The sequence below is a fragment of the Taudactylus pleione genome, unplaced genomic scaffold, assembly GCF_031769625.1.
Source record: "Taudactylus pleione unplaced genomic scaffold, aTauple2 ptg000039l, whole genome shotgun sequence".
In the NCBI taxonomy this organism is placed as follows: Eukaryota; Metazoa; Chordata; class Amphibia; order Anura; family Myobatrachidae; genus Taudactylus; species Taudactylus pleione.
This window is the reverse complement of record NW_028284441.1, coordinates 2,469,017-2,496,887: the sequence shown is the minus strand read 5'-3', so window position 1 is coordinate 2,496,887 and position 27,871 is coordinate 2,469,017. Positions and strand designations below refer to the sequence as shown.

General features: G+C 44.5%; 1 protein-coding gene across 5 annotated transcripts in view; it reads left to right on the top strand.

The window, feature by feature from the left end:
* The window catches only part of ZNF185 (zinc finger protein 185 with LIM domain), a 215,351-nt gene that overhangs the window by 50,920 nt on the left and 136,560 nt on the right, over positions 1-27,871 (top strand). For 3 of the 5 annotated variants that reach the window (XM_088452932.1, XM_088452946.1, XM_088452921.1), the window contains exons 1-6: positions 11,555-11,659; positions 13,621-13,756; positions 16,877-16,948; positions 20,968-21,039; positions 22,709-22,789; positions 26,906-26,929. In XM_088452932.1, coding sequence (XP_088309058.1) covers positions 11,605-11,659; positions 13,621-13,756; positions 16,877-16,948; positions 20,968-21,039; positions 22,709-22,789; positions 26,906-26,929 — 440 coding nt within the window. In that variant the 5' untranslated portion in view covers positions 11,555-11,604. Of the gene's footprint in view, positions 1-11,369; positions 11,422-11,553; positions 11,660-13,620; positions 13,757-16,876; positions 16,949-20,967; positions 21,040-22,708; positions 22,790-26,905; positions 26,930-27,871 lie in introns of those variants that run through there. The other 2 variants (XM_088452925.1, XM_088452938.1) reach the window with 2 other exon arrangements.

Below are 27,871 nucleotides of genomic sequence, written 5' to 3'. Positions count from 1 at the left end.
CCTGGCTGTCAGATTTAGCAAATTCCTATATGCGAAGCATTCTTGAGTTTCCCAGCTAACACCGGCAACGTTGGCTACTGTAACGTATGTGCTACATTCCGCAAAAATGTCTGGGAGCAATGGCAGCTGCACATGCGTTGTCAGTAGACCGTGCATGCGCAGTAGCGCTGCGGAGGTACAAAACAGAGGCAAAGTGACCGATAATGCGATAATTTCTTGTCTAACACATTGCTGGACGGGTTCCTTATGCAGCCTCTGTTCCTGCATGTGTTTTTTGATACATTCCTGTGAATGTTAATTTCTTATTGCCACGAATAGTGCTATAATAAGGACATTTTAAAATTCACAGGACAGTAATTTTTGTATGCAAGAGGCCTCTGGTTGTACTGAATAGTATCTATGGGTGTTTCTTCACACAAATCTGATCAAACTATTTGTTGTTTCACTTGGATTTTTTAATTGATGTGTTAATTAGTTCAGAGTACATAGTAATGTTCCTGCTAGGCTGTTTTTGCAGGGCGCTGTGCCCTGCCAGATTTTAAAGGGGTAAAATGTGCCCTGCCATTTTAGTGGCGCATCACTAAAACAGCCTGCATTGTACCTTCCCCACCTGCAGGCCGCTGTGTCCTCTGGGTGGGAAAAGTTGCGGTGACCGATCTCCACGTGGCATCTATTCACCGTGGGGGGAGAGCTTGGGGGAAGCCCAGCACCTCCATAAGTGCTGGGCAGGCCCCCAAGTGTGACGAATTGGGGGCCTGTCACAAGAACACAGCCCCATTCTGGTTGGCCATGCCCTGCCCACACCCTCAGCGCCCTGCCCTGCCTGTGGTCTAGCGGAGACAGTAACATAGGGAAGAGTTTACCAGGGACTTACCAAAATATAGGTATGGACCCGGCAAGGGTAATGTGTATGCACGGCAATTGTGCTATGCCGTCTGATAAAGTAGCCCGTAGCCTACTATTTGTATTGTCATATCTTGGAAAATGTACCATTATTGCAGTCTTCCTAGACAGCTATGGAGACTGCTTTCTCTGATGTGGCGCATTCATAATAAGTGGCCACAGGACATAAAAAATGCATCAGGCCTCCGAAAACATCCAATTGTTCTCACATCTAGTTTAGCCAATATGCCCCATAAAGAAAAATTCTATATTTTTAAAATTCAGTGTAGGATACAACATACAACTGGCTGTTCATTAGAACTAGTGAATGAGAAGCTTAATAAATTATTTTTCTTAGCCACATAAAGTCCACTCGTACACAGCTAACCAACTAGTGGAAGCTTTAATTCCCTCCCAAATTAAGAAAGCATTTTGGAGATTACAACTGCTTACTCCTGTCCCCAAAACATGCTGGTGATAAGAAGGAACAAATTTAGGAGGCAGCCAGAGATAGAAAGGCGGTCAGTGAGAGCTAAGGAGGGGACAGTGACAGAGATATGTAGGGGGCAGTGAGAGATATGGAGGGGCAGTGAGAGAGATATGGAGGGGCAGTGAGAGAGATAGGGAGGGGGCAGTGAGAGAGATATGGAGGGGGCAGTGACAGAGATATGGAGGGGGCAGTGAGAGAGATATAGAAGGGGCAGTGAGAGAGATATGGAGGGGCAGTGAGAGAGATATAGAAGGGGCAGAGACAGAGATATGGAGGGGCAGTGAGAGAGATATGGAGGGGGCAGTGAGAGAGATGTGGAGGGGGCAGTGAGAGAGATATGGAGGGGGCAGTGAGAGAGATATGGAGGGGCAGTGACAGAGATATGGAGGGGCAGTGAGAGAGATATGGAGGGGCAGTGAGAGAGATATGGAGGGGCAGTGAGAGAGATATGGAGGGGACAGTGAGAGAGATATGGAGGGGGCAGTGAGGGAGATATAGAAGGGGACAGTGAGAGAGATATGGAGGGGGCAGTGAGAGAGATATAGAAGGGGCAGTGAGAGAGATATAGAAGGGGCAGTGAGAGATATGGAGGGAGAAGTGAGAGAGATATAGAAGGGGCACTGAGAGAGATATGGAGGGGCAGTGAGAGAGATAGGGAGGGGGCAGTGAGAGAAATATGGAGGGGCAGTGAGAGAGATATAGAAGGGGCACTGAGAGAGATATGGAGGGGACAGTGAGAGAGAGATGGAGGGGGCAGTGAGAGAGAGATGGAGGGGGCAGTGAGAGAGATATGGAGGGGACAGTGAGAGAGATATGGAGGGGGCAGTGAGAGAGATATGGAGGGGGCAGTGAGAGAGATATGGAGGGGACAGTGAGAGAGATATGGAGGGGGCAGTGAGAGAGATATGGAGGGGGCAGTGAGAGAGATATGGATGGGGCAGTGAGAGAGATATAGAAGGGGCAGTGAGAGAGATATGGAGGGGCAGTGAGAGAGATATAGAAGGGGCACTGAGAGAAATATGGAGGATGCAGTGAGAGAGATAGGGAGGGGGCAGTGAAAGAGATATGGAGGGGACAGTTAGAGAGATATGGATGGGGCAGTGAGAGAGATATAGAAGGGGCAGTGAGAGAGATATGGAGGGGGCAGTGAGAGAGATATGGAGGGGACAGTGAGAGAGATATAGAAGGGGCAGTGAGAGAGATATAGAAGGGGCAGTGAGAGATATGGAGGGAGAAGTGAGAGAGATATAGAAGGGGCACTGAGAGAGATATGGAGGGGCAGTGAGAGAGATAGGGAGGGGGCAGTGAGAGAAATATGGAGGGGCAGTGAGAGAGATATAGAAGGGGCACTGAGAGAGATATGGAGGGGACAGTGAGAGAGAGATGGAGGGGGCAGTGAGAGAGAGATGGAGGGGGCAGTGAGAGAGATATGGAGGGGACAGTGAGAGAGATATGGAGGGGGCAGTGAGAGAGATATGGAGGAGGCAGTGAGAGAGATATGGAGGGGACAGTGAGAGAGATATGGAGGGGGCAGTGAGAGAGATATGGAGGGGGCAGTGAGAGAGATATGGATGGGGCAGTGAGAGAGATATAGAAGGGGCAGTGAGAGAGATATGGAGGGGCAGTGAGAGAGATATAGAAGGGGCACTGAGAGAAATATGGAGGATGCAGTGAGAGAGATAGGGAGGGGGCAGTGAAAGAGATATGGAGGGGACAGTTAGAGAGATATGGATGGGGCAGTGAGAGAGATATAGAAGGGGCAGTGAGAGAGATATGGAGGGGGCAGTGAGAGAGATATGGAGGGGACAGTGAGAGAGATATGGATGGGGCAGTGAGAGAGATATAGAAGGGGCAGTGAGAGAGATATGGAGGGGGCAGTGAGAGAGATATAGAAGGGGCACTGAGAGAGATATGGAGAGGGCAGTGAGAGAGATATGGAGGGGGCAGTGAGAGAGCTATGGAGGGGACAGTGAGAGAGATATGGAGGGGCAGTGAGAGAGATATGGGGCAGTGAGAGAGATATGGAGGGGGCAGTGAGAGAGATATGGAGGGGGGGCAGTGAGAGAGATATGGAGGGGGCAGTGAGAGAGATATGGAGGGGGCAGTGAGAGAGATATGGAGGGGGCAGTGAGAGATATGGAGGGGCAGTGAGAGAGATATGGAGGGGGCAGTGAGAGATATGCAGGGGGCAGTGAGAGATATGGAAAGAGCAATGAGAGAGCTACGGAGGGGGCAGTGAGAGCGCTATGGAGGGGACAGTGAGAGATATGGAAAGAGCAATGAGAGAGCTACGGAGGGGGCAGTGAGAGCGCTATGGAGGGGACAGTGAGAGAGAAATGGAAATGAGCATGGAAGTTGGCCTACACTCTCATGACACTCCCACGAAACTGAACGATTCTGTGTGATCATTTGGTAGTCAGCCAGTTGCCACCCACTAATGCCCATTTCACGGAAACGTACAGATTATACCTTCCACCCTTTCAATCCCTGTATGCATGGTCCTGTACATGCACAGTCTGCAAATGCTTTTTACAGCGCATGTGTAGTTTGCAGATATCCACATTTGGTGTCAGCCTCCTAGTATCTTATTTGTAATCTGTACAAAATATGTCTAGCCCTATACATATTAATGCAGACCTTTAATTCAATAAAGAAGCATATTTCCATGATAACACTTACATTTCACCTTTGATGAACATGCTTGGTCTTGTAAATTACTGAAGAATTTAACTGCTAAAGTTACAATTGCACCTGTATTGCCAAATTGCTGGAGGGACCTGTGAGCTGTCATGTGTGCACAGTCTGAGACTCTGCTCTTGGATTATGAGTTGCCCGGAGGCAGTGGATATATCATGTACATAACTTACATTCTCTTCTTGTTGATTGCCTCAATTTATAGAAATTATCCACAAATCCATATTTACTAACAAATTGCAAATATCCAGCAACACATCAACATTTCCTGTTATCTTCCATTAGATCGGTCACAGCTAGGTGATAAGTGTGCTGTAGAGCAAAGTAATCACATCTTCATCAGATGTTGTTTAGGTTCACAGGATACATTTAAAAACAAAATATACAGCAATATGCAATCTCTAAAATATGCAAATTTTACAATAAACACAGAGACACGTTGCCAAACGAGAAGCTAAAATGTTGTAAGCCCATGATGACCTTTAATAAGTGCTTCTGTAATTCAGATACTGAGGGGTATAGTTACTAAACTGCGGGTTTTTAGAAGTTGCCCATAGCAACCAGATTCTTGTTATTAAGGTGCTAGATAAATTCTAAGTAGAATCTGATTGGTTGCTATGGACAAGACCTCCACTTCTAAAAACCTGCACTTTAGTACATATACCCCTAAATGTTTGAACACAAACAACCTCAACCAGAATGGAACAAGGATAACCTGAAAGCATACACTGTCAACAATTCAGTTATTGCTATGCCATAATTGACTATCTGTTCATAAACTAGAGTGAAGCTTGTCTAAATATGCTTCATTAATTAATGCGTTTAAATAATAAAGGGTATGCTGACATCTTATTATTTTTTGTTCAACTTTGCATTCCGTTTCATTATCCAAACCTAATAAATACCATAATTATCCTCTATCTGTTAGACAGAACAAAAGCCTCATATCACCACTGACTGTTATATGGAGTGACATACACACAGGGTACACAGAGACACTGGATAGTGCCTGTGTAGGCCTGGGCTATAATATGATGGTTTGCCTTTATATAATAGAATCTTCTGTTTGGTAGATTTTATTGTCTAATAACCTTTTATGTGACCTGTAATAAAGCTACAGTATATGAAAGGAAAACCATAAATAACTGAGTTCAAAAGTAAATGCAATAGGTCTAGACTTCCTAATCCCTAATAATAATAGGCACCTGCTCAGAAACATCTAACACGGTGCTGTGTAAAGTGACCTTTTGTCTGTGCGTGTTCGGTGTTCCATGTACTGAATGCTCTCTGGTACACCGCTATGCAGCTTTGAATTGTTGTGCTTACTACATGCTTTGTTTGATGTAAGTTACATGGCTAATTTAATGTGTTTAGATTAATAAAGCATAAAGAGACTGAGATAACTGCAGTCACCGTAGAGCTGAAGGACTGTGAGTTCCGCTCCAATTGTCATTGACTGGTAAGGGAAGTCCTGGGCCTGAATTACACCACGTGCTGGGAGATACACATCCTCCTGGATACTTTCCATTGAAATCCAGCAACTGTAACAATAACAATTATACCAAAATGAATTATTCTGCTTTAATCTGGATCATATTACATCCAGGAATATAATCATGATTTGTTTGGTCTACTTACACTTGGTCTATAACATCTTTGAACATGTTCTAGTTCTAATATTGATTTGTCTGACACCAGTGCTGGACTTTTTTCTAACCCTAGAGTTAAGTTTTCATATTGGTTTTAGCCTATGCACAACTACTTGGTCTGTACGTATGAATTTGTGTGTTTATATGACATTGTTGTTATTATATGTTTATATGTTATAGTCATACTTGCCAACTCTCCCTCATTGTCAGGGAGACTCCCTGAAATAGCAGCAATCTCCCTGTCTCCCTGAAGACTCTACCAATCTCCCTCATTTCTCCTTACCCCCATTATGACACTGTTATATAAAAGAAAAAACAGAGATATATACATTCAAATGGGATCATTAGTATAATTTCCCTGCATTGGTTATAAGGCACAATAATCCCTATGGCTACATGTATTTTCTGAGAAGTATAAGTGTGTTTTCATCAAAAAGTAGATCTTACTAACTGCTTTGGGGCTCATTTACATGTGGATGGAAATCAATTTTATATCACGCCTGTCAGATATAGCAGTACACGCCCACTTTACCGCCGGACTCATAGGTGCTGCTTTCACAATCTCCCTGAAATGCTTTTTGAAAAGTAGGCAAGTATGGTTATAGTACATTACTCTTAGCCAATTAGCACTTTCAATTTCTTTTCTCTTCTTTTTTGATGCTGATTATATGAGGCTCAGCTCCCCGCATATGGGAACAGCCATTTGGTTCACACATTGTCTAAGTTTTACAAGGTCCTGGATTAACATCAGTGGCCATTTTATTCCACAATCCTTGTTTAGTTCCCCTATAGAACTGTCTTGTAAATACAGGCCAATACAGAGAGGATCCATTTTAGCTGCTTGATCTTTTTATGCATTATGTAATAGTGTCAGTGCTGGTTTCTCATACTGCCCAATTGTCCCACTTTCAGTAGGATAGTCCCAATTTGGGAGCTCAGGGCCTCATTCAGCTTTGGAAATAGAGTGAGATATAGCAAGTAAATGACCATGTTGCACTGCAGGTAGGGCAGATGTAAAATGTGCAGGAGATTTATATTTGGGAGGGGGGTGTCCAAACTGACATCTAAATTGCAGCAGGCTTGCCTACCCTCCCGATTTGGATGTGAGCCTCCCCGAATATCGGGTGCCGCTCCCTGCCCCCCAGAAAGGTAGACAAGCCTCCCGGCAGCCACCGTCACTCCCTACACCCCGCGGTTACCTGAATCGCGTCATCTTGGCCCCGCCCCCTGCTTCACAAAACTGTTTATTCCGGCATTGTGAAGAGGGCGCGGGGCCGTGATGACGCGATCTCGCCCCCGGCCCCACCCCCAATACGTCGGAATTGTCCGGCCATGCCCCCCACTGTAAGCAGAATGTCGGCAAGTATGAATTGCAGTGTAAAAATAAAGATGTGCAGTATTTGTGGGCTACATTCAAAAGCAGCCATTATTTACCCCACATACAAACAAATAAATGTACTTAAGCCTCTTGCATTGCAATATGGCTTGTCCAGGTTCACAGTTACGTGCTATTTCTCACTCTATTCCCAAAGCTGAATCAGCCTCTTGATAGCAGGGCGGCAGTGCCAGTATCGCTGCTGCAGCGCCACCAGGAGCAACTTTTGGATGCATCGGGCATTCACCCTGCATCCTGTACAGCCGCCCGTAGCTTCCTGAAGACGTTTCAGACAGTACTGTATTTTTCAATGCTAGTGTAGTGAAGTCAACTGATTATTGATAAATACCTACTATATATACATACACATTATATATAGTCCGTTATATCCACTGTAGGAAGGATGCACTCTCCATTTAAAATCATCAGTAGAATTTTTTCATCGGTCAAATTGATTTATTTCAGGAAAAACCAATTCGTGGTCGGTCGACCGACCATGAATTGGTTTTTCCTGAAATAAATTAATTTGACTGATGAATAAATTCTACTGATGATTTTAAATGGAGAGTGCATCCTTCCTACAGTGGATATAACAGACTATTTAAGGGACCTCTTGGGTCTTGGAAGCACCCCTACGTTGTCGTGTGATATATGAGAGTGCGGGACTACTTTGGATACATATATATATATATACATATATATATATATATATATATGCAGGGCCGGACTGGCCATCTGGCAGTTCTGGCAAATGCCAGAAGGGCCGATGCCAAGATGGGCCGGTCCGGCTGCTGAGATGCCCAGCCGTCGCATACAGGTTGGGTCTCCCATATCCAAATATTCCGAAATACGGAATATTCCGAAAAACTGAATATTTTTAGCATGACTGAGAAAGTGAAACCTTTGCTTTCTGATGGTTTAATGTACACAAACTTTGTTCAAAGCACAAATTATTAAAAATAGTGTATAAAATAACCTTCAGGCTGTGTAAATAAGGTGTATATGAAACATAAATGAATTTCATGTATTTACACAAGCTTTTTTTGATGCACAAAATTATAAAAAATATAGTATAAAATGGCCTTCAGGCTATGTGTATAACATGTATATAACACATAAATGCATTCTGTGTGTATATTGGGGTCCCATTCTCAAGATATTTCATTATTTTATGCAAATATTCCAAAATACGGAATATTCCGTTATCCAAAATACCCCTGGTCCCAAGCATTTTGGATATGGGAGACTCAACCTGTATCTCCCTGCCTGAACCACTTGTGATAAATGAACACAGAAGAATCCCTCACAAAATGGCCACCAGAGGGAGATGTGGGCTCTAGTGTTTGCCCGACTGGAGACAGCGCTATTGCTGCTCATCACAGGTGCATCCAGTCCACCCCCGGGGGTCACAAGAGCACTAATGCCCCCCCCTCCCGCAATCACAACGGCCCGTGCCCCCCCTCCTGCTATCACAATAGCCCCTCCCCATGCGGGTCCACCCCCCCTCCCGTGATCACAACAGCCCCTCCCCCCGCCGGTGCCCCCCCCCCGCGATCGCAACAGCCACCCCCCGCGGGTGCCCCCCCCGCGATCACAACAGCCCCTCCCCCCTCGGGTACCCCACCACCCCTCCCACGATCACAGGAGCACCCCTTCCTGCCTGACAATCAAAGCAGCACCAACCTGCAGGTAGGAACCCTCTTACAGTGCTCAGTTTTGTATATACTGTGTGTATATATATATATATATGTGTATGTATCTAATGTGTATATATATATATATATATTTATGTTTGTATATATCTATATATGTATATTTATATGTATAAATGTGTATATATGTATATGTATTTATATATGTATATACAGGTTGAGTCTCCCAGGACCGTATATTCTAAAAACCGAAATATTCCAAAAACCGGAATATTTCGGGGCAGCCGTGACGTCATGACGTGACCCGACGTCATGACGTCACTAGTGTCAATGGCCAATGACTAGAAGGTGGGTGTGGCTTCGGAAGCATTCTCCCACCAGAAAACAGGATTCTTCTTATCCTCCACATGCCGGATCTCCCCCACGGCACACTCCAGAGATCACGTTACTCACCGGACCCCTGCAACATCCAACGGACATCCTCGCAGCACACGCCCGACCTCCGATGACACCCGAAGCACCCGCCGGACCCAATGAACTCGCCGGAAATTCCATTGTCAACTGCCGGACCCCCTGCAGCCTCCTGTAACACCCGCAGCAAACGCTGGACCCGTTTTGTGCGGCACCCGCCGGAAATCCCTTTGACATCCACCAGACCCCCTGCAGCATACATCCAGCCTGCTGTTACACCTGCAGCACAGGCTGGACCCACTGCGGCACCCTCCGCCCCCCCCTGCGACTCCCGCTGGGCCTCCCGTGACACTCCCAGACTCCTACAGCACCCCGGCCTCAGGTATTCTGAAAACCAAAAAAAACCAATATCCGAAATGCTCCTGGTCCCGAGCATTTCGGATATGGGAGACTCAACCTGTATGTGGGTGTGTGTATAAATGTGTGTGTGTGTATATATATATGTGTGTGTGTTTGTATATATATATATATATATATATATGTGTGTGTGTATATGTATTATTATGTATATATTTATGTAGCATGCACTCTAGGTCCGGCGCCGGGAAGGGCGTCAGACATAGAGAAAGAGCACTTATATAATATATATAATTGCAGATATATTTGTCAGGTGTGTACCCACAATTACAGTGCTGCTATCTTGTAGATAGCAGCGCCGATAATGACAGGAGCCCATGCCCGACCAATCAATACTTTACACTCGATCACCCGCACATACAGTGCAATTATCAGGGCGATCTGCTGGTATTGGATGGATCGCCCTAATAATTGTATAGTGTATGCCCAGCATAACACATTGCAGGGACTAGAGTTGAAGCTAGAAAACTTTACCTATTGTGTGGTCATGCCCTTTCCCAGCGAGACTACACCCTTTTTTTTTTTAAGTGCACCTTAAAGTGTGGAGGGGGGCACCAATGCTCTTTATGTACACAGGGCACTAAAGTGTGTAATTATGTCTCTTCTTTGGTGTGTACAGGTGTGTCCTCTGTGTTCAGCACCCCTGCCCTAAAAATTCCTACAGTAAACCCTGTCTAATCCTCTACAACAGCTAAGCTAGGGCATTGTCAATTGGGGAAATGCTTTCCGTTTTCTTTGAGTGTGACCTACACCAATGAGCTTTATCTAACAGAACCATCCAAATACCAAATGTCTGACTATGGCATGTTTGAATCTCCTGCAGGATGAGCTCTGTTGTGTGTATTTTAATACAGAGAATGATGTATACTTGTATGTTGTTTTAATATTAATTATATTGGAAAGAGCAGGTAGGAGGAGCCAGGAATAGTAAGGGGGAGGAGTCTATGCCAGGAGCCAGATGCTGATGCAAGGTGGGCCTGTGTGCTCTTTAAATGCCAGGGCCTATTTTTAGTCCCAGTCCGGCCCTGTATATATATATATATATATATATATATATATATACATATATATACATATACATATACATATATACTGCTTTCATTATAGTATTTATAGCAGATTTTAATTTTATACTATTAATGTTTAGCTGAAAAGAAGTATTATAACACTAATAAACAGTATTAAGCCTATTTATGTAATACAATTTGTTGTAGTTATTGTTTTTTTTTTAAATGCTGTAAGATTAATTGTGCTGTAAACGTTGACATTAGATGAGTCGCTGCTACACCAATTCAGCTACAATACAGAAGATAAAATGTTGTTAGGCGTGATTTCATTTAAGTGTAATGTAATTTCCTCTTCATAAGGGGTAAAATATAGAGATTATATTTAAATAAGCATTCTGTATATTGTACAGTCAGCTTTGGCTGACAATGCTGTGGCGAGGACATAAAGGTCTCCCCAGCTATGGGAGTGCTTTTCTCTGGTATTGAGCATAAGACAAAGACTAGTTGTAACAATAAAAAGAACTACAGTGTAGCATACAGTCAAGCTGCTGACAGGGCAGTATATAACAGAGCCAGGAATTCAACCCTTTGTCCACAGAAGTAAACTGAACACATTTTCCTAGGACACTAGCTGTTCCAACAGCTGAGGAAAGCTAAGCCATGCAGTGCACACCAGTGTTATAAAATTACTATAATCCTGAATTAAAGTAAATAGGAATAAGGACAGTATTATAATTAACACGTATTTGGACTGTAATAGTGTTGCAATAAGAAATCTTTCATGTTTTTCAGGTTTAGTTGGCTAAAACGTGGTACGAGATGACATCTCTGCAAGCAAAGAAAGGTAATTTACTAATAAAATCACTCTGGTCAGCCAAATGGGAAAGTGTGGGTTAATGGCAATAAAAACTCAACAAAGAGCAAGTCCAGGTGTAGCTCAGGTGTTTGCCTCCTAGTCACATGCAGCAGTGATCTCTCCAGTCTACATTAAAGGGAAGCTTTTCCATGATGCATTGATAATAGTCAGATGGGACATCTATTGACCCAAGAGCAGCAGTCAGGCTGGTACAGTAATTTAACATGTAATTAAATATAATTCTTGACTTTATAAGATAAATATTGAGTCTTTATTAAATAAATAAGTTGTAATAAAGGAATTATGGGGTCTATGTACTAAGCCTTGAAGAGAGATAAAGTGGAGAGAGATAAAGTACCAACCAATCAGCTCCTTAGCTGTCATTTTTCAAACACAGCCTGTAAAGTGACAGCTAGGAGCAGATTGGTTGGTACTTTATCTCCGTCCACTTTATTTTTCTCCAAGGCTTAGTGCATAGACCCCAAAATCTAAAATAATTTTAACCTACCTGTTTATTTTATTGGACAAAAGCCATCTAAGGAAGGAAATGAACTGAAAAGTTTACGAGGAGGGTTTATATGAGGTGCTGAAAGTAATAGTCCTACTAATATATTAATGAGTAATTAATTCTAAGAACAAAATATGTTATTACTGACAGGTCTAACAAGTTATATCTCCATATTTCTTCCACTATTACATCACTGGGTAGGCGTTTATAGCTTATTTTTATCTTAAGTTATGGATAATTATAAAACCTATTAGGAGGTAATAAACTTAAAAAATGGTCCCAAAAACTTTCCGGTTCATTTACAGCACTTTTCTTTTTCTTTTTATAGATGTGATTTGCTATGATGTTATTCTGACTAACACATAACCACCTTTTAATTGACAAAAGCAAGTTTACATACTTTCCATGACATAATTTCTGTTTAATCTGTGTGTGACGTCAGATACCAAATTCCCAGATGCCTTTAGTAACCCCATTTCCCTAATAATGGGAAATGCTTACCGATAGTCTGTTCCCCCCACGTCTTGCAGTTGCTGTAGTAGAAGCTTTTTCTGAGGTGGGCACTGGCCCCATTAATATTGGAGACACAGATGCATTGAGTTCAAGGTAAATCTATGAGCTGTGCACACAGAAGAGACACAGATACACACACAGGCCAGGAATAGGTGGAAAAAGGTCTTGAGTCCAGGCAGAGACAGAGCAGACAGTTAGTAGACAGTAGTTGGCATCCAAGTAAAAATAAGGGAAGGTGTCAATCCAGAGAAAAGTCATCCAGGAAAAAGGTCAGGGCAGTCGGTAATACAGACAGTCAGGCCTTGAATCAGGCAGGGGTCAGGGTAAACAGGAGACAGAAAACAAATTATCATTAAATAGATAAAAGTGTTAGGTACAGTATACTATCCTAATGGACAGTGGAAAATCGAGCTGTTTGCACTATAAAGGCGTAAGCATCCAATTAAAACACTCCCTAGCAGCTTAAAGTCAATGCCATACAGCTCTTTGTTTCTGCTACCTTCTGCTATCAATTTAATATCAAAATATATCTGATTGGTATGTGCGCTTATCTTTTAGGACAGCTGTTTTTTTCCTAATGCTGCATACACATGTAAAGATTATCTGTCCAACCATCCAACTAGTTGATTGGTTGGAATGAAAATCTGGTAAGGTATGAAAGCAAATGACAATCAGCAATTTGCTCCCAAATACCGGAAAATGGACAAAAACTGTTGTTTGAACAAATTGTTTAAATCAAACATGTAACAAACTTGTCTGACGACCATTTTCATCTGTTTTCTGGCATTTAGGAGCAAATTGCTGATCATCAGTTACTCCCATATGTTACCAGATTTTCATTCCAACCAATCAACTAGTTGGATGGTTGGACAGAAATCTTTACGTGTGTATGCAGAATTACTTTCTGAAAATAATGCTGTGCTTTCTGCAAAGTAGCTTATCTGATGACGCTGTTATTGTTCCTTTTTAAAATGCTGTAAAATAAGTTTCGCTGTAAACTTTGGCGTTAGATGAGTAGCTGTGAAATCAGTTTCAGCTACAATACAGAGGACAAATGAAATCTCTAACAACAATTTAGCAGGGATGATGCTGTTTAGGTGCCCTCCGATCATAGCCTCTGGCTATCATGACATGTCCCTGACCATAATCTCTCTTGTTGTTATCAGACGGGACTGGCGTCACAGAGGGGGACAGGCAGAAAATCCTGAAGCAGATGAAAGTGCGCACCACGCTGAAGAAAGATAAGAGCTGGATACAGCAGCAAAATGCAGAAGAGGAGAAAGATGAAATTCCCGGCCCAGTGTAAGAAACGCTCAGTGTCACATACAGAAAAGGAGTACATGGGCAATATATGATTTGCATGATCCTGGAATTTAGCATTTTGATCCAGAAGCATTCTGCCCCCAGCGGCTCCAGTCACCAGCTTCTTCCTCCTCTCACACTGTCAGTCAGCACATTATAGTGCTTGTAGCGAGGAGCACAGGAAACGTGTGTCACCCTGCACTCCTTCTGCAATCAATGACTTGGCGAGCGGATCTTCCAGTGCTCCATCAATAGAGCACTGGAAGAAATGGGGGTTATGTGCCAGAAGAATCTCAGTTTTGTTGGCCCTAGGACCTTTACCATACAAATAATGGGGCGGATGTGACTACAGCCGCAGGCCTCCATATAAATATAAGCCCAACATCATGACAGCGTGATGATGATCAGCTGGCCACAAGGTCGGCCATCAATAAAAAGTATTAAAATTGTTTTTATTTTTATTTTTCCCCACAATACTTTTACAAGAACTGATTGTGGCCTTCTAGTATAACCTTGGCTTTAATTGCAGACATGTCCTCTGACTTCATCATTTATAGGACAGATTCCGGGCAGAATGCTGTCAGTAATAACAGCAAATAATTCCATTAAAGCCATGAGGAAAAGCAACCTGGCCGATTCTTGGGTCCAGAATATTTTGCCGACATTCATGATAAACATTCATAATGTCAACATTAGAATGTTGACATTAACCACGTCAAAATTCATCAGAACGACACTTGACATGTTGATGAAATGTCAACATGATTAGAATATCAAGAAAATGTTCCCACTCCGGCGGTGAGTGCTGTCCGACAGATCCTGCGGCGTTTATAATTCTAACCCTCTCCCTAGTGACTAACTTTACCTCCCCTCCCACAGCCTAACCCAAATCCTCTCCTCCCTATGACCTTCCAGAATGTTGACATGCCACATGTTGACATTATGCAAATTATTACATAACGTACATGTCAACTTGTTCCATGTTGACATTTTAACATGTTGACATCAATTGTTGACATTGTAATCCCATCATTATTGTCAATTATGACATAATGACCACATCCCCCTATTTTTAAGCAGGTACACATTAGACGTTGTGTACCCAGTACAACATCGCCGATGACGGGCATATACACATTTGCCGATGCCGGGTCCGACGGGGGGAGGGACGTGTAATGCTGCATTCTGCAGCAAGGCATCATTAGCAACATCCCTTGTCGGGCCTGCAGCAGCGGAACCCGATAATTATCATATTAACTCGCGGCGAGACCCCTATATGAGTATTTTGCTGGTTGCTGAACCTAATTTCAGTGGTAGGCATGTAATTCATAACCAGGACAAGAATCCTGTGGATCATTTACCAAATAACCTTGAATGTATCAATATCAAGGAACCTGAATAAAAGCAAAATACATAAAGTGGTATCAGGGGCACCACAAAATTTTTAGGTTGCGGAGTTCAGGATATAATTTAATTTTGGTGCCCCTAAATCGTTGAATGACACTGAAGAAACTCGCCACACCATCTACCTGGTGACAGAGATCAGAGCTTTTTACTTATTTGGCTTCTGTATGCAGACATCACTGCTCTCTGCAGATGTACTAAGCCTTGGAGGGTGATAAAGTGGAGAGCGATAAACTACAAACCAATCAGCTCGTAACTCATTTTTCAAACACAGGGTCTCATTTATCAACAAGTTTAATAATTCACAGCGAGTGATAAAACTCATTGCGTATGATAAATGATGCTCCAGCCAATCAGCTTCCAACTGTCATCTATTTCAAAAATTACAGTTGGTAGCCGATTGGCTTGAGCCCCATTTATCATACGCAATGAGTTTTATCACTCGCTGTGAATGATAAAACTTGTTGATAAATGAGGCCCTCTATCTCTCTCCACTTTACCACTCTCCAAGGCTTAGTACATCTTCCCAATCACCTCACTCACAGACATAACATTGACACAGCTCACACGCAACTCTGGGAACATATGCAGCTAATAGTGAACCCTGTACAGACAACTTATCCAACCAGCATGGGGAGAGTAAGAGGTCAATTACCCGCGTGCTGCTGGGAGTTGTAGTTTGGAGTAGGCTTAGGAGCTTATCGCTACGGTGCACTGAAGCCTTGCTCTAGGATTACAGAGACCATCATGCAACACGAATCTTACTGCTTTCCTAGCTTTATCACACCAGACAAGTCAACGAAATGCAGCCTAATAATTAAACCTATGTGTTATGTCCGTCCCTGCTTCAGAGCCGGATTAAGATCCAAAGGGGCCCCAGGCAAGATTCTGGTTTGGGGCTCCCTCGCCTCCAATTCGTCCCTGCAAAAAAAAATAATTTCCAGACAAATTAAATAACCCCAACCCCCTCCTTTATTTAATCCCCAGTAAAGTGCAGACATGTGCTGGGTAATGATGCAGAATGGGCAGGCCAGTGCACGTTGCAGTCCATGACCAGGGTCTTCCAGCTATATACCCCCCACACTCTCTTCTCTGCAGCAATCAGCATCATACACAATCGGCCATAGACCAAACAGAAATATGCAAACTCAGTTTCCCTAAAGGGCAAGTAGCCATCGCATCTCAACCATGAAATAGTATAAACATCGCGATGGTTATACTTGCAGCCGAAAAGGGCGAGGATTCGGAGCCTTTGTGGAAGGGCCGGAGCCTAGCGACACCCCCCGTCCATATCACTGTGGGGGCGTGCCCTGCATTCTCAGAGAAATCCTGGGCTACCCCCATGCTCCCCCTGGATGCGCACGGCATCTATTCTCCTGTTGCTTACCCGTTGCTCTGCTATGCTCTGAGGCCTGATAGCATGTGTGGAAGTTAGCAATTCCTGAGTAAGGTCAGAGCTTGTGCAAGTGTGCGTGAGGCTGCGATGGTATGCGTTTGTACCGATGGTTTTGCAGTTTTGCTAAACATTACGGATGTGTGTAAGGTAAAGCGGCCGTCCTTATCTAGTGCATAGCGACATTGCCATTGCAATGAATTAGCATACTATCTTAATATATTATATAATTATTCCACATTGAGGTAAAAAATACAAAACAACCGGCTGTAAATTGCATTTGTTTGGTTTAATTGCAGCTAATACATTTCTCTTCCTCTCAGGTCCCCGGAGCTGAGATCCCTTGAGAGCAGGCGGTCCTTTTGGTCTGCAGAACCAGATCCAAAAGTTGACAGGTGGGAGCAACCTCCGATGTATTATATACACTATGTTGAGTGATATGTAAAATCTCTAAAAAAAAAAAAAAAAAAAAAAGAATCAATTTGCAGTTGATGAAGGTTTTAGGACTAGGCAGAGAGAGCATTTGCACTTACCTCTTAACTTCACAGGGAACCTTGAACCAGAATCTGCTTTTATTCTACCCTCTATAATAGTTGGAAAGAAAGGCCAGATTGGCCATCTAGCACTTCTGGCAAATGCCAGAAGTACCAATGGCCTGACGGACCAGTCCAGCCACCTGAAGACCTGGCCTGGTGCTCTGCTCAGCCGGCACGCTGAGACGCCCCCCATGACACCGTGAAGCGACGTGTGGCCATGCCCCTTTTTCTGTGCCCAGTCCATCCCTATTGGTAGGTTTAAATAAACAAGATCCAAGAATCAGTATATCATAAATTCTAATTATGTAGGCCCAAAGGAAGGTTAGACAAAATCCCCAGTTTTACAGTTGCTATGTTGGCCTTGCAGTGAGAAGAAATCTTTCCTCACCACAAACATGTACATCAGATAAACTCCCCAAATCAATCGACCCCATAAGGTGCTCTGATACCATTTACTTTAAGAAAGGTATCTGCCATCATCACTGCTTAACAAGCATTAGGGCTACAGTATATTTACTGAAGGTCGATTTTAATCATTTTAAAATTGATGAAAATCGATCTGCATCTACGTATATACTCGAGTATAAGGCAAGTTTTTCAGCACATTTTTTGTGCTGAAAAAGTACCCCCTCGGCTTATACTCGAGTGAAGTGTAGCGTCAGCGCTACACAGCACAAACACACAGCCGCCGGAGCCGGCAGCAGTGTGTTTGCTGTAATCAGCAGCCAATGAGAGTCTGTTAGACTCTCAGCGGCTGCTGCTCCCACTGCGGGAGCCATCTCCCGGCTCCCGCAGTGGGTAATGGGAGAGACGTCATGAGTAATGACGTCTCTCCCATGCACAGCGGCCGGAGGAGCTGTTAGCGGTGGGACCAGGAGCGGGGTTTCAGGTAAGTGATTTTTTTTTTTTTATTCTTATTACGTCTTTCTACTCTGGGGGGGGGGGGGGACTACTGGGGGCACTACCAGGGGGCGATTACTACAGGGGGCACTAAAAGGGGGGATTACCACTGGGGGAACTACATGGGGGGGATTACTACAGGGGGCACTACCAGGGGGGGATTACTACAGGGGGCACTAAAAGGGGGGATTACCACTGGGGGTACTACCAGGGGGGGATTACTACAGGGGGCACTAAAAGGGGGGATTACCACTGGGGGTACTACCAGGGGGGAATTACTACAGGGGGCACTAAAAGGGGGGATTACCACTGGGGGTACTACCGGGGGGGATTACTACAGGGGGCACTAAAAGGGGGGATTACCACTGGGGGTACTACCGGGGGGGATTACTACTGGGGCACTAAAAGGGGGGGATTACCACTGGGGCACTACCAGGGGGGGATTACAACTGGAGGCACTGAAAGGGGGGATTACCACTGGGGGCACTACCAGGAGGGATTACTACTGAGGGCACAACTAGGGAGAATTACTACTGGGGGCACTACCAGCTGCTGCCATTTCCCACCCTAGGCTTATACTCGAGTCAATAAGTTTTCCCAGTTTTTTGTGGTAAAAGTAGGTACCTCGGCTAATATTCGGGTCGACTTATACTCAAGTATATACGGTATGTTGTGTTTCTGGGGCTAAATCACACATTTACTAATAGACTATTTTTTATGTTTTCTTAAGTATTAGTAAATCTGTGATTTAGCCCCATTAAAATCGACATTTCGTTAATAAACCCCTTACGGTAAAGAATCCTGTCCTATGCTGCTGATAGGTAATTCAATCTTCCATTCGGAATTGTCACCTGCCTGGTCCTGGATATAAAAGATTCATGTGATAAATCTGTACGTATATTGACCAATATATACATAATAATCAGGTCACCGTTAAGGTTCCTAAATCAAAAGACTAATTTGTTTTATTTTTTTTTTTTAATATAAATTACCCCTTCTATTCCTTTTATTAATGAGGTTACTCATCTTTAAACCCTCTCAAGCTGTCTTACATTCTTCTTCTAGTGAAGTGGCGACAACACTGTGACCTAGTTATTATATGGTCTTGACTAACAGAATTATATGTTGTTTACTCTGAAACAATGACTGAGCCCTTTTGGTCTGGGATGCTTAGAACATTAACCATTAATAGCCTGCAAATTCCAATCTCTGCAGGAACTCCTTCCCGTATTATTAAAGCGGCAATAATTTTCAAGGCAAAACCAAGCTGGTTTTGCTTTTAAAATGATAGCCGATTTAAAAATATGGGAAGTCTCCCAGGACTTCCCGCAATGGCTGGAAGTCGCAGGTTGTTACATAAGCCCCTTTATCATTCTAAACCTGGAGGCATCTCTGCCTGTAGTTCTGGCAGCAATGTGTACTGTGCTATGTAGGGTCTAATTTAGAGTTGCACACTATCGCACAGCCGCAGGGAAGTATTTGTGCAATACAATACAACTCATTCGCAATACCATACAACTCATTCGTAAATGCAGCAGGAAGACCTCCTTACTGCATCGCAGATCCAAATGCTGCATCCTAAGACGAAGCATTGGATCTTCTGCGATACCATCAGCAGTCTTAGTAACCCTTAGACTGCCCCTCACAGCTCTGGTGCCGTGGCCAATAAGTCTGTGCCTTGGCACTCCCAGAAAACGGGTCCGACCCCCCCCCTCCATTTCTGGGTACAGATGTCGGCCCAAAACGGCCGCAATAGTGCAGCATATTAATTCACTAGGGGCCAGTCAGTGCATTATGTACAGGTGATGAGGCGCGGGTGCACCTTAATTAGTCTTACTAAAATCGTGTATTTGTTGTGACTTATTTTGTGGACATTGTCCATATTACCCATTTGAATGGAAAAAAAGACACACATAAACTCAGTGATACGCATATCATGTATTGAGTAGTGCTGGTAATTATGGTACATTGGGATGACTATTTACCTCAGTGGAGTTTCACTTCTTAACAGTCACTGGGCCTGATTCAGAGACGGACGCTATTTGCGGACGGTCGTTCCAAAAAAGGGGCCGGTTATTTAAATTGAGCGCTCGCTCTTTTGGTTTGTTGACGCCTCTATGTCTGAGCGAGCGAACAAAAAATGCGCTCGATATTTTGTAAAGATGCCCCTTTGCCATTCGCATCACGCGTCATCTCCGGTATTTATTAGATTAATCGGGAACATCGAAAGGCATCAGAACTGCTCGCAGTGGTTGTGGTAGGATTTTCCTACCGCAATCACTGCGAGCAGTTCAGGCTAAAAGACAACCAAGTGACGTGGTCGATGACGCTCCTTTATTAATTATGCACTCCCATTAAACGCCCTTTTGACCGTTTGGCACGCCTGCATTCGGATCTCCACTCCCCCGTTTTCAAGCACCTTCCCCTGTTACCACCCACAAACGGTACATTCTGTCAATCAAATTAGCAGCCCCTCGCTGTTTTGCGAGCGCACGATTTCCGACAGCAATGACTGGTTTGCGCATGCGCATTATGACCCATACGCATGCGCAGTTGAGCGAACATCGCTCAGAGCGAACGAGCGGCCGCTTCCAAGCGGTTTTGAATCAGGCCCACAGTCTATAATGGTGCTAAGTCACACTCCAATGCAGTACAGTGAGTGCACTACCATAACTAGCGACTTGCACGCTGACATTTGATAGTTTTACAATCAAAGCAACAGCTAAAGTGGCGGTATAGCAAACCACCATATACCCGCTTCCACCACTGTATGTATGTATGTATGTATTGTATACTAAGTTACTATCAAGGAGATGTACTAAGCCCCTGAGAGAGATAAAGGAGAGTGAAAGACAAAGTACCAGCCAATCAGTGACAGTTAGGAGCTCAATGGTTGGTAAATATCTCTCTCAAAGCTTTGATAAATCTTCCCCGTATTATGTTACTCTTCCTATAATACACCTCTGTTATTTCTTAAGGAATTCTGGAACATTTGCAGCTAAGGAGATCATTACAAGTTCCTCTTCCCCACCTGTTCAATCAAGCAACAAGTAAGTGATATATTTATGGCTCAGAATAACTGTTCAGTATTCTACATACATATTTCTTTGACAAACTAAAGGTCTCAGCAGGCCTTGGTGTCAGGGGAACCACAAGTGCCAGCTTTCCCCGGCAGCCATGTTTAGCAACCATAATTCATTAAAGAAAAAATGGTTTGAATCTATTTTTTAAACTTCATTGCCCCATACTCACAGTCCTAGGGTATGGAGAAGATCCCTGGTGCTATTCACTCCAGGTTTGGTTATAACCAGGAGGGGGCCTGCACACATTGGAGCTGCATACGCGAGCTCCACTCCCTTGGGAATGCCAGCCCTGGTGCCAGCAGGCCTTGGACTTGTTTGGAATCATGCTGGGAGGACCCCACAACTGAGGGTACCCCTGAAGCCCAGTGCTGATTATCCTGATACCAGGTGGAACCCTCATCAGTTTTCCCCTAGGTTATGGGGTAACCAGCACTAGGTTGAAAGTGCCATAGCTGGTTAAAAGCGGTGTGGTATGATTTATCGATGGTTATCATGTCGACAGTCATCGGGTCAACCCTGAATGTCGATATGGTCGAACTGTCAACATGGTCAAACTGTTCCCATTGGCCATGTTGACATGCATTATATCTCATACTTGCCTACTCTCCCGGAACCTGCGAGAGGCTACTGATTTTTCGTGCAGCCTCCCGCACCCCCAGAAGAGTAGGCACTCCTCCCACATCCCGCCTACTTCCTAGAGAAGTGGAGAAGATGTGGAGAAACGTACCTGGAATTGGTGGATCCGCGGGGAGGCGGCGGGGCCTAATGACGCAATTCTATTATAATTATGCAAATCGCCCAACTCCGTCCCCATCACCTCCCATCTGCTACTCCTCTCAGGGAGGTAAGTATGTTGTGTCAACAACTCTACATAGATGATATGTCGACATGATGAACTGTCGATGCTATGAATTGTCGACAAAGCGTCCCTGGCAGACTCGCATACAGGTGACTGCCAACAGACGCTGCTGTGTGCACTTTTCCGTGTGACTCAAGGCACACATCCATTTGCCGATATTACTGAGCGATTGCACGATAACGACATCGTTATCGTGCAATCGCTCAGAGATCGTACACTTTTTTGTCGGCAACGACCAGCGATGCGCGCGCCCGCTGGTCGTTTCCGACATCAATCATCGGATGAAAATGCGGTACAACCTGACAATATCGTCAGGTTGTACAGTATAGGGGATGATTGACGTGCCTACACTGAACGACTGATCGTTCAGTGTAGGCACAGCGTTCAGTGTTTGTACACTGACAAACGACTGCATGATTACAATGTCATAATCGTGCAGTCGTTTGCATATCTTCAAATGGATGTGTGCCTTTAGAATCAACCCCTCTGTATCTGCTTTTCCAGTGACAGAGCACAGATCTCACCTCACCCCAATATAGGTGCAGGAAGACGTGTATATACACCACGTTGTTCCCTCATATAATGTATAAATGAGTTACATTTAATATCTATCAGCATTTATTCCCTACTTTTTGTCATTTAAAAGTGCTTCATCCTCACATTCTTTATTCAGTTAATCATTAAAAAAATAGTAATTACTATCTGCCTGTAAGTTTGGCCATAACCAGCGCCACCTGCTGGCTTCAAATCATTTATGTTTTGTTTGCTTTCTATCAGGCGATTTTCATATAGCACTAATGAAAGTAGCACAACGACAGACTCCCAGCAGTCACCACCACCATCAATCACTGGAAACAAGTAAGTGACTCCATAGAGATACAGAAGAGGAGGGTTGTTGTTATAGACCTTACTACTACAAGGGTGCTAATCATTGCAACTACTTTCTCTGTGTGCCCTGGCATTGGAGGTCATCTGTACTGGTGAAATATAGGGCATTTAAATGCAGTCAATTGCACCAGTTTACCCGACTCGATTGTGCCAACAAATAATTCCCATTTGCTAATTAATTGATGGAGATGGTTTAGATAAGGGCCACGTCAAGGTCAATTTATCCTAAATTATAAGCTGATCCAACATTAAAATGGCATCTATGTATCATTAAAAAAGTTCATATGATGGTACTTGGCTATTTAAATTGATCCTGTAATACATATACATATAAATACTCACACATTAAAGTATTTATGCACACACAGACAGACACATCCATAGATATATATATATATATATATATATTAGGGATGTGCAGGCTCGCATAGGTTCGAGTTTGCACGTGGAGTTCGGATTTTTCCCTCCAAAAAAACGGAACTCAGAACGAGGCAAAACGTCATCTTACATGGACGAACATCATCATTCCTGGACTTTTTGTCCAGGAATGATGATGTTCGTCCATGTAAGATGACCTTGACCTTGACAAAGGTCCATGGCTAGGACCGAAACGTCAGAGCTTTACTATGATGCTGTAAAAAATTTTTTAAAAAGATGAAATAAAAACTCATTTTAGAAGACTGGTGAGTGCACCCCCTTTGTTCATTTTTTGTATGCAGGGATACAGGTGATCCCTTTTGGGTGGCTACCCCAGCAATTGGATTTTCAGACGTGAGTGTGGACTAATACTGGACTTTATATATATATATATATATATATATATATATATATATATCACAGGTATATAATTCAGTGTAAAGGAAATTTGGTGATATATTGTACCCTCTCTGCTACACCATATTATATTACCCTGTGTGTTTGCAGGCCATTCTCAATATTGGGGATATGTTCCTGAATTCTGTTTTTCAGTGGTCTCGATGTTTTTCTTACATCAATTGGTCTTTTCCAAGCAAAGAAAATATCCTTCATGCATCCTCATACAATTAGCGTCTATACGGCATACAGCGCAAAATGCCCGATGCGACAGAGCCACTCTAATAGGTGTAATAATAGCAAAACACCACTTATACCCCTTTTACACCGGAGCTAAAACCCGGGTTATTGCAGGGTTAACCCGGGCAGCTCTCTGGTGTAAAAGGGGAGAGGGTTGGATCGCCGGGTCGAGTGACCCGGTAATCCAACCCAGGAAACCCTGCTGTGAGAACAGCGCACTCCGGGTCACGATGACCTGCAGTGTGCTGCTAGCCAGCCGATTGGTCCGGCTTCAGTGGCGCTTGGAGAGACGCCATCTCCAAGCGTCCACTTCCACGCCAGGAAAGCTGGGTCTATGCAGACCCGACTCTGGTGTGAGCGGCGCCGACTCGGGAATATCCCGAGTCGGAGCCGACTAAATCCGGGTCTGTTCCGGATAGGAACTCTGGCCCTGATTCAGAGCCGGACGCTCTGACAGAGAGCTCGCTCTGAATCAGGGCCGTCCTTCTTGATATTTAGAGCGGCCTCCTGGCCGCTCGTATAGCTGTGTGTGACCACCCACAGCTATAGCGAGTGGCCAGGAAGATGGTCGCGATGGTCAAGACCATCGCGACCATCGGGCTTGCGACGAGACCCTTGTGGTAGGGTCTCGTTGCCGCAAGCCCTAGAGTGTTTTCGGCTCAAACAGAACCGAAAGCACTCCCACTGACATCACTTGTGATGTCAGTGGGGCCGGCCCCAGACGGTAGGCATTCCCATGGGAACGCCTCCGTCTGGGCAGCCACGCCCCCGGCACGCCCACCAAAGGGGGCGTGCTGTCACTCAACATCGACAGCACACCCCCTTTGGTACAAGACCCGGAGCGACTGTTTGCCCGTCGCTATCCGGGTCTCGCGCATGCGCACGACGGAGCCGGCTCCGTCGTGCGCATGCGCACTGGGCCAACATCGACCCGCTTGCGAGCGCTCAGCACTCGCGAGCGGGTCTGAATCAGGCCCTCTGTTCTAACTCCGGGTCAGACCCGGAATTTTGGTGGAAAAGGAGTATTAGTGTACTAGAGACACTGGGCTGTGTCTTTAACCGCACAGGAATTAGTATTAAACACATACAAAGTCGCAGATGAAGCACAATGGAAGATCCATTCTAGCTCAGCGCTGCATTGTAGCACTTTGTGTACAGATTCAGACTCAGTCACACAGATGTACACAAATGTCACACTTCAAATGGATTAGGGCACAGGTTCTCAAACTCAGTCCTCATGACTCCAAACAGTGCATGTTTTCCAGGTCTCCTCACAGAATCACAAGTGAAATAATTAGCTCCACCTCTGGATCTTTTAAAATGTGTCAGAGAGTAATGAATTCACCTGTGTAGCTGCTGGGTGACCTGCAAAACGTGACCTGTGTGGGGTCCTGAGGACCGAGGCCCTGATTCAGAGCCGCTCGCTTTGACAGAGCGCTCGCTCTGAATCAGGGCTATTTTTTTTTATGAACAGCCTCCTGGCCGCTCGCATAGCTGTGGTTGACCATCCACAGCTATAGCGAGCGGCCAGGAAGATGGTCGCGATGGTCAGGACCAATGCGACAATCGGGCTTGCGACGAGACCCTTGTGGTCTCGTTGCCGCAAGCCCCAGAGAGATTTCGGCTCAAACAGAGCCGATATCTCTCCCACTGACATCACGAGTGATGTCAGTGGGGCCGGCCCCGGACGGAGGCGTTCACATGGGAACGCCTCCATTTGGGCAGCCACTCCCCCGGCCCGCCCACCAAAGGGAGCGTGCTGTCACTCAACATCGACAGCACGCCCCCTTTGGTACGAGACCCGGAGCTACGGAGTGCCCGTCGCTATCCGGGTCTCGTGCACGCGCCCGATGGAGCCGGCTCCGTCGTGCGCATGCGCACTGGGCCACAATTGACCTGGTTGCGAGCGCTCAGTGTGAATCAGGCCCCGAGCTTGAGAACCACTGGATTAGGGTAATCAGACTAGTTTTGTCACTTTTTTTTTACACATTTTGAGCGAGAAAGATGCTCGACATGGCCGCATCGCTAGGGACCTGGCACGCCGAAAGAGGCTGTTTGATATGACTGAAACTATAGTGTATGAGGGCACGTCTGTAGGTTTGGTGGCTGTGGCTGGTTATACAGAGATTTTGGGTGAACAGCTACTGGTGCTCCATTCAACTGCAACACACTATGGGCCGTATTCACTTAGCCACGAAAAGTCGGAATCCGCGAAAAGTATCTCGGATTGTGACTTTTCGCCAGTCGGAAACTTTTCTCTGTATTCAATTGCAAACACTTTTCGAGTACGCGAAAACGCAATGCAATGTAATAGGCAAATAAACTTCGCCTCTGAATAGGTGGAGAAAAAAAGTGCAGAATCGCTATTTTGGGGTGCAAAGGTGGAGAAACCACTAAACACCCCTGGGACTGCCCTCCAATGGATAACTGCGTCAAAAAAACGTAAAAAAAGTGAGGAACACCCGAAAAAAGCACTTTGAAAATGGGGGTGAAAAAGTGCAAAGTGGGGGTACAAACTTTTAAACTAGAGAAATAGCAAGTACAACCATGAAGCTACAGAAAGGTTTCCAGCCAGGGAGATTGTGAGATCATGTCAGCAGGACAATCCTTAGGATCTGTCTCAGGTCACTGTATGTAACGTGATAAACAAAGGTGAATAATTTTTACCTTAAAATCTAGCAGGCTTAACTCCTAATTATCACTAATATTTACCTTGTTGTTATCAATGTTATCTAGATAAGACTATAACAAGCATTTGGCATAGGCTTCCCTCATTTGGGGTATGCACTTGGAAGTTAAATTTCCATGTGTCTTGTAAATTATTAATAATTAAAATGTTGTGATAAAGTTTAATTAAGTATCGCTGTTTCTATTGTAGTAACAATAATCAAATAAACCTCTTAGGGCTCTAGGCTTATGTGGTCCATATAGCATATAGGGAAGGGTGCAAAAGTGCAGACAGTATAACCAAGTTATATCTGTTCTATATCTTGTGTTCTTTATGGTAAATTACTTTGTTTTGTCTCTATATAGGCCAGCTACTTCATATATCATAAGGTGAGTTCAGTTCTGTAATCTGTCCAGAACAGTAACATAATAACACATCATAACTAAGTGACACTGTCTCTGAACTGAATCGTGAGTCGCATACAAAGGAGATTGCCATAAGTTTATTTGGGAGGTAGTCAAGAAGTTGATGGTCGAAATGCCGACCGCCGGCTTCCCGACTGTGAAATCCTGGCAGGGTACTAATGATAGGTGTTGAAATCCCGACGCCTATCATTATCCACCCGCCGAATTCCCGACGCCCGGCATACTGAAGAAGGTAAGCCAGGCGTCGCGAGCGGACAGCCGCGGGTTGGAGGGATTAGGTTAGCGTTAGGCACCCCCCCCCAGGTGACTTAGGGTCAGGCTAGGGGAAGGGGGTTTAGGATTAGGCACTCCGGGGGGAGGTTAAGGTTCAGGCACCACCCGGGTGGGTTAGATTTAGGGTGCAGGGAGGGGCGGTTAGGTTTAGGCACCTCTGGGGAGAGGTTAGGATTAGGCACCCCTGGGGGGGAGGTTAGGGTTGGGCACTAGGGTCGGGAGGTTATGGTTAGACACCCCTAAAGGAGGGTTAGGGGGGGAGAGGGGAGGGTTAGATAGGTTACTTACCTCCGTCGGGATCTGCGCTCTTCTGCATACTGGTGTCGGGATTTGAACCGCCGGGCTCACGTCCGGCGGTCAATCATACCACACCCGTTTATTTAACATTAAATCAATATTACAACATTTCACATTGTGAAATAACTGATGAAAATTTGGCTTCTTTTAAAAATTAATCCATTGCTTAAATTGGATAACGAAATATACTAATCCTAAATCTACTCAGTTTAATTTGTATGGTGTTGATTTTACAATGTTATATTTCTATACAAATTGACCTTACCGTAGAAAAAAGGAGCAGTTGCCCATAGCAACTAATTAGATGCTACAGTAGCTATCATTTTCTAGAATGTA